Below are 11,702 nucleotides of genomic sequence, written 5' to 3'. Positions count from 1 at the left end.
GGAGAAAATGTATGTTATTAACCATTTATGAAACATTGCATGACATACATGTGCAGCAAGAATATGTATAAACGTCCGAAATTGCCGGAATGACAATGGCTAAACATAGTCAATATACAAAAAAACAGCAACTAATTGCAATCCAGTTCCGGTTCGGCGAAATCCGTAATCCAGTCCATGTTTTCTGTAGTTGTTTCCTTGAGGTCAGTCTACAGACAACAGTGTGTCTGTTTTGCAATGTTGGGAAACATTCTTCAATTTGTAGAGTAATTCCAAGCAACGGAACGACAGGTCCAAAATGAATAAGCTCGTCAGTAATTCCCGGACCCGAGTCCTAATGACCTGCAGGACTTGGTTCGCCCATCCCCAAAGAGGTGTCCTGACAGCGGCTCCAAACACTCCGAAAAGCCGCCTGGCATCCCTCAACCCTGCGCCTCCACAGAGGACAGAGTCCCGCAGGCACAGGTCGGGAGGGACAGGGATGAATGTGTTTGACAGAGAGATGAAGAGAAGACAGAGGAAGTGGGCAGCGTCGCTACAGGGGAGCCAGCAATTTGACTACCTGAGAGACGAGGTAATGTCTAGCATATTGCCTCAGGTTCAGTTGATATGTTGGCATGAGACAAACATTTCCCCATGGCCATACATCAACACCATATGCTTTCAACGTAATAACGACTGTAATAAGGAATATAAAAAACAACAATAATTCCAAAAATAATAACACAAATGAATGAACACAACTGTTACATTATGTTAAACGAATGACTATTTGTAGTAGGTCTATTGCTTTAATTTAACTTACCGGACTGACTGCCCACAGTATAAGAGTAGTTGTATTACATGTAGCAGGTTGAATGGAGCTTGTCATAGTGCTGAATGAGGAGATGATTTGGGTTGTTGGGGGATGTTCTGCAGGTGGGGAGTCGCGTGGCGGACCGGGTCTATGACATCGCTCGGTAAGTAAAGACACCACATCACCACTCGTATCCTATATGCTGACCGATCCGAGTTGAAACGAAACGTCTGTACATTTGTACACGTGTAGTTGAGTTTAAGGTTTCAAGCTGTGATCACACTGTGGTCAACTCTGACCACTGTGGTCAACTCTGACCCCTCATTAGTCTCAAGACCCCATTGTGAGCCCAACTTGCATTTGCTACACACTTGTTTAACCCCTTCAAACCACAAAGTAGTAAACTAGTAGTTGATAGTTAGTTAGCTCATGGATAGAAATACTAAGGCATAGTCTGTATGTACAGGATCTTTCAAACCTGTGAATGTTGTCGGTATTGGGTTCTATAGGTTCTATGTTTCTGTGTTTCTCCAGAACCTTCCCGCTGGCTCTGGATTTGGGCTGTGGGAAGAGCCACATTGCCCAACACCTGAGCAAGGTACACTCTCCTCCCAGCATCTTTAACTCGTGGATCAATCAGTGTTTGATTGATATGTGTACCATTGATTGACCTGTGGCCTGGTTCCTGTCTCTCAGGATGTGGTGGAGCGTTTGGTCCTAGCAGACACCTCAGAAGACCGCCTGGTGAGTCTCCAGGTCCATATGGAACATCTTCAATATTTTGTCTCAAAAAGTCAAAACGTGTACTTCTATTAACATGAGACAGGACAGGTGGGGCCTACAGCTGTTTCAAGTACATTGTAGGCAGTATTTTAGTAAGTGTTGTACATTGAAGTAATTTCAAACAGATAGGTAGAAGCCTTGTAGATTGAAGTCATTGATATTGCAGTAGGAAGGGGAACTGATGAGTAGTGGTATATTGAAGTGATATTGCAGTAGGAAAGGGAACGGATATGTAGTTGTAGATTGAAGTGATATTGCAGTAGTAAGGGGGAACAGTTTGGCAGTTGTAGACTGAAGTATTTTCCCTCCAGAACCAGAGGTCCGCCTGTGAGATCCCGACCCAGTGTGTACTGGCTGACGAGGAGTTCCTGCCCTTCCCAGAAAACACCTTTGACCTGGTGCTCAGCAGCATGAGGTGATTACCTTTAACATTTGACCTGGTGCTCAGCAGCATGAGGTGATTACCTTTAACATTTGACCTGGTGCTCAGCAGCATGAGGTGATTACCTTTAACATTTGACCTGGTGCTCAGCAGCATGAGGTGATTACCTTTAACATTTGACCTGGTGCTCAGCAGCATGAGGTGATTACCTTTAACATTTGACCTGGTGCTCAGCAGCATGAGGTGATTACCTTTAACATTTGACCTGGTGCTCAGCAGCATGAGGTGATTACCTTTAACATTTGACCTGGTGCTCAGCAGCATGAGGTGATTACCTTTAACATTTGACCTGGTGCTCAGCAGCATGAGGTGATTACCTTTAACATTTGATCTGGTGCTCAGCAGCATGAGGTCATGACCTTTGACCTGGTGATCAGCAGCATGAGGTGATGACCCTAACCCGGTGCTATCAAAGGTCAACAGGTGAAGGAAGATGAATGATGATGTCGATGGAGAATGTTCCCTCTAGTGATCACTGCTATACATGGGCGTGTCTGGACATACCTGAGGGTTACGCAGATAAATGGGTTATATGACTGCAATACAGCCTTCAATGCCAGTCAGTCTCCCAGGGCTCCACTGCCTTAACCCTAAAACCTCTAAGGGAGACCGTGAGCAGGAACACAGAGGCGGACCCTCCTTCCAGGGAGGCTAGGATTGTGATAGGAGCTGAATGGAAGGATGCAGAATGGTAGCATAAACAAGACCAACTAAGGTTGAGTTAGATGAAGTTGTTTGAAATCTTGTAATCCACCAGTTTCTGCCCGTCTCCTCTAGTCTGCACTGGATCAACGACCTGCCGGGAGCCTTCAGACAGGTATGGCTCAACATTTAGTCAGGTACAGCATTAAGTCAGCTCCAACGTTTAGACGTGTCCAGCATCCAACATTTTACAAGGGCTGCTGTGCTCATCTTAGAGCAACAGCAGAACTCCCACTTTGTGGTGATCATAGTAGTTATATCAGGTTTGTAGTTATCATGGATGTAATATCAGGTTGGTAGTTATCATAGTAGTTATATCAGATTGGTAGTTATCATAGTAGTTATATCAGATTGGTAGTTATCATAGTAGTTATATCAGGTTGGTAGTTGTCATAGTAGTTATATCAGGTTTGTAGTTATCATGCATGTAATATCAGGTTGGTAGTTATATCAGGTTGGAAGTTATCATAGTAGTTATATCAGGTTGGTAGTTATCATAGTAGTTATATCAGATTGGTAGTTATCATAGTAGTTATATCCGATTGGTAGTTATCATAGTAGTTATATCAGGTTGGTAGTTATCATAGTAGTTATATCAGGTTTGTAGTTATGATACTAGTTACATCAGGTTGGAAGTTATCCTACCAGTCCAGCCAGTGGGAGCAGCAGCTGACGTAGCTGGCCGTGCGGTGCTCCCCTCCAGATCCAGTCGGTGCTGAAGCCCGACGGGGTGTTCATCGGGGCGGTGGTGGGCGGGGAGACGCTGTTCGAGCTGCGCTGCTCGCTGCAGCTGGCGGAGACGGAGCGCGAGGGGGGCTTCTCCCCCCACATCTCCCCCTACACCGCCGTCAGCGACCTGGGGAACCTGATGGGCCAGGCCGGCTTCAACATGCTCACCGTGGTGAGGACCCAGTTAGAGTCAGCTAGCACTAGCTAGGACCAGTTAGAACCAGTTAGAACCATGTTAGAACCATGTTAGAACCATGTTAGAACCAGCTAGGAGCAGTTTCAACCCGTTTTAACAAGTTAGAACCGCAATAAACAAGCTTTGAGAGAGAAAAAAAGAGAGTGAACACTGCTACAAGTTTGTGAACTAGAACCATGTAAGAACCAACTAGGAATCGTTTGGAGAGGTAAAAACCATGTAAGAACCAGCTTGGACCTGTTTGAACTGGTTAAAACCAGCTAGGACCAATTTGAACCATCTTAGGACCAGCTAGGAGCAGTTAAAACTGGTTGGAACCATGATAAAACCAGCTAGGAACAGCTTCATCGAGGAGCAGGTAGGGGTCAGACATTACAAAGACCGGTCACTAAGGAGCAGGTAGGGGTTAGACTGTACAGAGACTGGTCATTGAGCAGCAGGTAGGGGTTAGATAATACAGAGACTGGTCTTTGAGGTAGACAATGGGTGACTCTCTCTTTTGCAGGATCTGGATGAGATCCAGGTGGACTACCCCAGTATCTTCGAGGTCATGACGGATCTGCAAGGTCAGACACATCACGCAGCTTCTCAACATAATGACATCATGTCCATCATTTTACTAACTAAACCACTACAGTGTATTACCTAACTAACTACAGGCTCCATGTTCATGTTGGCATGGTCTATATGGAGAAGTGAATCAGCCCTGATCTTTGTTCAGCTCACCTCCTCTCCTGGTGTAGGTGTGTGCTGAAATTGTTGCTAATCCATTGACGATTTAGCAGCGTGTTTAGCAGCTCCTAAAGCTGTCTCTTTCTTTAGTCCAACACAAGCGTGCACATATGAACTGTAATGGATAGCTAGCTTTCCCTAATAGTGCCCACGAAGAAACAACTACACACATTTTCACCTCTCTCTCTCTCTCTCTCTCTCTCTCTCTCTCTCTCTCTCTCTCTCTCTCTCTCTCTCTCTCTCTCTCTCTCTCTCTCTCTCTCTCTCTCTCTCAGGGATGGGCGAGAGTAACTGTGCGTGGAACAGGAAGTCCGTCCTCCACAGAGACTCCATGCTGGCGGCAGCGGCCATCTACAAGGGTAAGCACGAGACCACTAGAATCCTCCCTGGTTCAGCCCCAGGCCAGGAGGATCCTTCCTGGGCTGGGACTAGGGGTGTATGAGAGGCAGTATTATTGAGCTGTGTAGGCCGGGTCCCAGTACAGCAGTACAAGCAGATAACAGAACAACAACCACACGTTTAATGGGGTCTCCTGCTGAACCTTCTGAATGTCTGAGCATGGGACCCAACGTCCTCGCTCTCGCCGTGGTCTGCACCTCGGAGAATGCGTCTCCAGCCAGGTTAGGGCTGGTTTGGGTGGGGTTGGTTAGTGGTAGGTTATTGGTATGGTTAGGATAGTGGTAGGGTTGGTTAGTGGTAGGTTATTGGTACGGTTAGGATAGTGGTAGGGTTGTGTTTGTGGTTGGGTTAGTGGTGGGGTGAGGTTCATGGTTGGGTTTGTGGCAGGGTTAGGTAGGGGATAGAGATTAGGAAAACACTGTGGTCTATCTTAGGAAGAGGAAGTGACGGTTGCTGGGTGACGAGGTGCAGAATGTGTCCACTTCCTGTTTGGTGTCTTCTCTCCCTCTGATATTATCCTCCTCACAACACTGATTTGTAGACTCTAACTTTAAATGTTCAACTGGCTTGACCCGTCCCCAGAGATGTACGGTCATCCAGACGGCGGTGTTCCCGCCACCTTCCACGTCCTCTACATGATTGGCTGGAAGCCTCACGAGTCGCAGGTAAACAGGAAGTGACATCAGGACAGTGTTGTGTGCGGCGGTCGGTTTGCAGTACCAGCGTGTTTCCTTTTGTCTTCAGGCCCGGCCGGCGAAACGAGGATCTGCTACGGTGTCGTTCAGCGACCTGTCCCAGGTGGGCCGCACCGTCACCAAGGAAACGCCGTAGAGACGCCCGATCTCGGCCAGAATATTTTATTCATGTTATGATAATGTACATAGTGTGGGATTTAAATGGTAGTCCTTTTTAAACATGAGCCGCAATAAACAAGTTTTGAGAGAGAAAAAATAATGGGTGTTTTTTTTTTTTCTTAACATTAACATTCTAGAATGAGGTATTTATATTATGAATTGTTCTTATAATACATGCGTTTATATTGTGTTTATGTATATGATTGTGTATATGATATACTGTTCTTACATAAGAGGCTGAAAGCAGAAGAAGCGTGATTCTCTGGGTTAAGACACGCCCTTGAACACTTAGTTCCTCAAGCATTGAGGTTGATCAGAGATTGCTGCGGTGCCCAAGATGAAGGTTTACGTCTGGATAGCAGTGGCTGGGTGGCTCGTTCAGGCTCAGCAAGGTAAAGAAACGCACTACGCTGAAACTTAACTCATCACTAATTCAAGTGATTAGTTAATCACTTGAATTAGTGATTAAAGTCATATCTAGGAATCAGTATGGATAAGTAATTAAAGGGGCTATATTAAGGGATCAATTACCATAAGTAATTAAAGGGGCTATGTTTTGGGACCAGTAAAGTCCCTAGGACTTGATTACAAGTCCTAGACCTTGTAATCCTATTATTAAAGGAATACACAAGATATCTTTAAATTGGTGTCTGCTTGTCTTACCTAGAATCAGACGAGTTGTTTCATTCCAAATTCATCCTTGTGTGAGTTTGCAGGCAGGGTGAGCATTTCTTTTCTGTTAGCCGCTTCCATAGACTTGCAGAGTTAGAGCAGCTTAGATGCTATTCATGTGAGGGGGATTCACTTATAATACCAAAGATTCCCAATGTTTTCAGAATGGTCGCTTAATTAAAACGAGGACCAGTAACAGTTTGTAGTTGGTGTACAAACACAGTGATCATTTGGAATCTAGATAATGGAAATGAAGGAGGTGTGAACCTAGCCGTGTCCCTAGTGCCAACAGGGTCCCTTCCCAGGGTGCACGTGTCTGAAGGGAAGACGGCGAAGCTCCAGTGTCTTCACGACGTCTCTAGACTCCCGGTCCAGTGGCAAAGATTCGAGGGGACAGGGAACCTGTACTCCCTGCTGGACCACAACGAGGACGGACACTTCAGCCTGGCTGCGGACAACTGCTCTCTGACGGTGCAGCGGGCACGAGCAAAGCACAGCGGCCTGTACATCTGCCAGGGTAGGAATGCAGCGTACCTTGAGGTGGATCCACCTGGTCAGGAGGACCAACAGGCCTCGGAGGAAGATGAGACGGAGGACACGCCCACCAAGGTATACAACTGGAGGATCCCGGTGGGCGTGGCAGTGGGCCTCACACTGGGTGTGGCGCTGGGCGTGGTCCTGGTCCTTCTGATTCAAAGGAAGCATCGTTCCAGGAATACGCTTCAGAACCGGAGCGACCCTATACCCGATCCCGTCACGACCTCTGACCTGACCTCTGACAGGGTGTACGCAGAGATCCCGGACCAGGGCGACGTCCTGCGACGGGAATCAGGCAGGGGAAACGTTTATCAGCTGGCCTATGCCCCGCCTCACGGTAACCAGCTCTACGCCACTGTCGGTAAACCCAGGAGCGCTAGCCCGCAGTGCTAGAGAGACCGTCGCCCCCTCTCAACGGAGAACCTCCGGCAGAGCACAGCATGACCTGGAAGAACCTCCGCAGATACACCTGGAGAGAGAGAGAGAACACATGACCTGGAGAACCTCCACACACACAGCCCGACCTGGAGAACCTCCACACACACACACACACACACACACACACACACACACACACACACACACACACACAGTATGACCTGGAGAACCTCCACACACACACACACACACACACACACACACACACACACACACACACACACACACACACACACACACACACAGTATGACCTGGAAAGTGCAAAGTGCTCGTCCTTGCCCTGTCCGCACAGTAGGTAGCGAGGAACGTTCATCTGTAGGGGCCCCTGCTGGGCGGGGGGGCCGCTGGGGGCCGCGGGGGACACACACTGCCATAAAGTCATCATGATAGGAGAGAGAGAGACACAGAGAGAGAGAGAGAGAGAGAGAGACGGCACAGAAGGGAGATATAGAGAAGGGAAGCAGTTTCTTATAAATTAAGAGTAATTCAGTTGATTACATGTTGATTACAAATAAATGGTTTTGTTTTGATGAGGAGATGAGAATGAAACTTGTCTAAATCCAGTGTCAACGAGTCATCTTTATTGAAGAATTCATTATATAAATAAATGTTGTACTTTATTCAGGAATTCATTATATATATAAATGTTATACTTTATTAAATTATTCATTGTAAGTAGATACTATACTATAATATTGTACTTGATCATAGTATCATATTATTTTACACCTTCATCGCAGCATTGGAAACCCTGACATTATAGACATTACAGACATTATAGAAGGAGGATTCAGTCGATTAATATGATGAATAAATATGATTAGATCAATAAAATTCCCTTATGAGACCCAGTATCACATGATGACGTCACGTCCTGTGCATTACAAAAATAATCATAACAACCCCATCCTGTTGCTCAACAGTTTGAAAGAGATGGTGATCATAACGAATAGTGCTTGGTTCTCTGGAAGCTTCCATGACTCAGTGGCTAATGAGCGCTGCTGCACGGGGCGGTGCAGTCCTCCGTCAGGTCCTCACTGTCAGGAGCACAGCTGCTCCACCAGTACCCGGGCGTCTGGCGTGCACCCAAACCTCAGCTTCCAGGACTCCGGGCGCCCGGGACATAGAGGGCCGTGGGGGTCTTCTCCTGCAGCGCCGAACACCACCTCCACCTCCAGGCAGCCGTCGGTCTGCCCCACCCGCACGCACTGCACCCGGGCCCGCGGCCGCACCGCCACGCCTCGGAACTGGGGCTGCGGGGGCGCCATGCCGGAGCCCCGCTCGGGGTGCTTGTGGTTGGCGGCGTGGAGCCAGAAGGAGCCCAGCAGAGCGGTCCCTCGTGTCTCCGGTGCCAGAAGGTCCAGGAGAGCCCTGCCACTCTGGGCGGGGCCGGCCTGCAGACGGGCCTGGGCCGCTGGGAGCCTGATCATCCTCTGGAAGAACATCTCAGGCTGCTCCTGGGTTCTGCTGGAGGACACCGAGCCAGGCGCTGTGGAGCCAGGGCCTTCACAGCTCAATAATACTGCCTCTCATACTCCCCTAGACTAGCCCCAGCTAGTCCACTACGGTGTCGTTCAGCGACCTGTCCCAGGTGGGCCGCGCTGTCACCAAGGAAACGCCGTAGAGACGCCAGACCTCGGCCAGAACATTCTATTCATGTTATAATGATGTACATATGGTGGGATTTAAATGGTTGTCCTTTTTAAACATGAGCCGCAATAAACAAGCTTTGAGAGAGAAAAAAGAGTGGTTGTTTTTTTTGTGTAACATGAACATTATAGAATGAGGTATTTATATTATCAATTGTTCTTATAATACATGCATTTATATTGTGTTTATGTATATTGTGGACCTGATGTAGATGTTTCTATATATGGTATACTGTTCTTACATGAGAGGCTGAAAGCAGAAGAAGCGTGATTCTCTGGGTTAAGACACTCCCTTGGACACTTAGTTCCTCAAGCATTGAGGTTGATGTCAGAGGTGGCTGCGGTGCCCAAGATGAAGGTCTACGGCTGGATAGCAGTGGCTGGATGGCTCATTCAGGCTAAAAAAGGTAAAGAAACGCACTACGCTGAAACTTAACTCATCACTAATTAAAGTGATTAGTTAATCACTTTAATTAGTGATTAAAGTCATGTCTAGGAATCAGTATGAATAAGTAATTAAAGGGGCTATGTTAAGGGATCAGTTACCATAAGTAATTAAAGGGGCTATGTTTAGGGATCAGTAACAAATAAGTAATTAAAGGGGCTATGTTTAGGGACCAGTAACAAATAAGTAATTAAAGGGGCTATGTTTAGGGATCAGTAACAAATAAGTAATTAAAAGGGCTATGTTTAGGGGCCAGTAACCAAAAAGTAATTAAAGGGGCTATGTTTAGGGACCAGTTACCATAAGTAATTAAAGGGGCTATGTTTAGGGACCAGTAACCAATAAGTAATTAAAGGGGCTATGTTTAGGGATCAGTAACAAATAAGTAATTAAAGGGGCTATGTTTAGGGGCCAGTAACCAAAAAGTAATTAAAGGGGCTATGTTTAGGGACCAGTAACCAATAAGTAATTAAAGGGGCTATGTTTAGGGATCAGTAACAAATAAGTAATTAAAGGGGCTATGTTTAGGGGCCAGTAACCAAAAAGTAATTAAAAGGTACTACGCGTAATAATCAGAAATTCCTTCTCAGTACTGGCCCCTCTGGCCCGTAAGTGAACTGCAGCCTCATGGAGGTGCATTCAGAACCCTGGAGTGTCAGCTGCGTGGGTTGAGACAATAACAGTCATAAAGTAATATCAGTTATAATCAATAAGAAACCTACAAATTGAAAAAGTTACCAATGGTGGATCAAGAAATATGTAATTAAGGAACAGTTAGGGGTCACAGTACAGCGACAGGTCATTAAGGAGCAACTCAGGGTTAGACGGTACAGAGACAGGTCATTAAGGAGCAACTCTGGGTTAGACGGTACAGAGACAGGTCATTAAGGAGCAACTCAGGGTTAGACGATACAGAGACAGGTCATTAAGGAGCAACTCGGGGTTAGACGATACAGAGACAGGTCATTAAGGAGCAACTCAGGGTTAGACAGTACCGAGACGGGTCATTAAGGTGCAGGAAGGCTCCATTCAGTCTAGATTGACACGCATACGTCACCATTCGTTAGCCAAAAGAAAGCAAGTGGTCATCATATGCAAATGTATCTGAAATATTATTTTGCTGTGCCTACTTTTCTTGGATTGTACAGCCTTGTTCCTAGACCTTGTAATCCTATTATTAAAGGAATACACAAGATATCTTTAAATTGGCGTCTATTTGTCTTACCCAGATTCAGAGTTGTTTCATTCCAAATTCATTCTTGTGTGAGTTTGCAGGCAGGGTGAGTATTTCCTTTCTGTTAGCCGCTTCCATAGACTTGCAGAGTTACAGCAGCTTAGATGCTATTCATGTGAGGGGGATTCACTTTTAATACCTTTCCAAAGATTCCCAATGTTTTCAGAATGGTCGCTTAATTAAAACAAGGGCTAATGACAGTTTGTAGTTGGTATACAAACACAGTGATCATTTGGAATCTAGATAATGGAAATGAAGGAGGTATGAACCTAGCCGTGTCCCTAGTGTCAACAGGGTCCCTTCCCAGGGTGCACGTGTCTGAAGGGAAGACGGTGGAGCTCCAGTGTCTTCACGACGTCTCTAGACTCCCGGTCCAGTGGCAAAGATTCGAGGGGACAGGGACCCTGTGCTCCCTGCTGGACCACAACGAGGACGGACACTTCAGCCTGGCTGCGGACAACCACTCTCTGACGGTGCAGCGGGCACGAGTAGAGCACAGCGGCCTGTACATCTGCCAGGGTAGGAGCGCAGCGTACCTTGAGGTGGATCCACCTGGTCAGGAGGACCAACCAGGAGCCTCGGAGGAAGATGAGATGGCGGATACTCCAACTACATTATTGGGATCTGCCCACCACAGGAGGATCCCGGTGGTTGGAGCCTCGGAGGAAGATGAGATGGCGGATACTCCAACCACGGCATTGGGATCTGCCCACTACTGTAGGATCCCGGTGGTCGTGACAGTGGGCCTGGCACTGGCCCTGGTCCTTCTGATTCAAACGAAGCGTTGTTCCAGGAAAACGCTTCAGAACCGGAGCGACCCTCACCCTACACCAGACCCTGTGGCGACCTCTGACCTGACCTCTGACACGGTGTACGAAGTGATCCTGGACTAGGGCGACGTCCTGTGACGGGAATCAGGCAGTGGAACCGTTTATCAGCTGGCCTATGCCCTGCCTCACCATCTTGTATTTCATGTGGGTGATTGAGTGTATTTCATAAATTAATATAATGTTCCGAATAAAATGTTATCTTAAATCAATCAAGTATACACTTTCTGGAATCCTTCAATGTTCTATAACAGAAAAAAAACACA

At 46.8% G+C, this 11,702-nt stretch overlaps 2 protein-coding genes across 2 annotated transcripts; both read left to right on the top strand.

Moving 5' to 3' along the window:
* The first annotated feature begins 218 nt into the window (after nucleotides 1–218).
* On the top strand, nucleotides 219–5,719 carry ndufaf5 (NADH:ubiquinone oxidoreductase complex assembly factor 5). Its single transcript, XM_084465837.1, has 11 exons — nucleotides 219–574; nucleotides 919–959; nucleotides 1,331–1,394; nucleotides 1,493–1,540; nucleotides 1,891–1,994; nucleotides 2,799–2,838; nucleotides 3,427–3,624; nucleotides 4,154–4,214; nucleotides 4,656–4,739; nucleotides 5,362–5,444; nucleotides 5,524–5,719. The coding sequence occupies exons 1-11, from the start codon at nucleotides 299–301 to the stop codon at nucleotides 5,608–5,610; spliced, it is 1,086 nt and encodes a 361-aa protein (XP_084321963.1). The 5' UTR covers nucleotides 219–298; the 3' UTR covers nucleotides 5,611–5,719.
* Nucleotides 5,720–5,954: 235 nt separating this feature from the next.
* On the top strand, nucleotides 5,955–7,356 carry LOC311340929 (uncharacterized protein). Its single transcript, XM_084465840.1, has 2 exons — nucleotides 5,955–6,025; nucleotides 6,589–7,356. The coding sequence occupies exons 1-2, from the start codon at nucleotides 5,971–5,973 to the stop codon at nucleotides 7,233–7,235; spliced, it is 702 nt and encodes a 233-aa protein (XP_084321966.1). The 5' UTR covers nucleotides 5,955–5,970; the 3' UTR covers nucleotides 7,236–7,356.
* The last annotated feature ends 4,346 nt before the right edge of the window (nucleotides 7,357–11,702 follow it).

Source organism: Micromesistius poutassou, assembly GCF_964030765.1.
Source record: "Micromesistius poutassou genome assembly, chromosome: 3".
Lineage (NCBI taxonomy): Eukaryota > Metazoa > Chordata > Actinopteri > Gadiformes > Gadidae > Micromesistius > Micromesistius poutassou.
Note: the sequence above shows the minus strand (reverse complement) of the source record. Positions and strands in the feature narration are given on the sequence as shown.

Coding starts and splice junctions, on each gene's coding strand:
- ndufaf5 (XM_084465837.1), top strand. CDS start 299: ATGAATAAGCTCGTCAGTAATTCCCGGACCCGAGTCCTAATGACCTGC. Junction 575..918: donor TTGACTACCTGAGAGACGAG/GTAATGTCTAGC, acceptor GATGTTCTGCAG/GTGGGGAGTCGCGTGGCGGA. Junction 960..1,330: donor CGGGTCTATGACATCGCTCG/GTAAGTAAAGAC, acceptor GTGTTTCTCCAG/AACCTTCCCGCTGGCTCTGG.
- LOC311340929 (XM_084465840.1), top strand. CDS start 5,971: ATGAAGGTTTACGTCTGGATAGCAGTGGCTGGGTGGCTCGTTCAGGCT. Junction 6,026..6,588: donor GCTCGTTCAGGCTCAGCAAG/GTAAAGAAACGC, acceptor CCGTGTCCCTAG/TGCCAACAGGGTCCCTTCCC.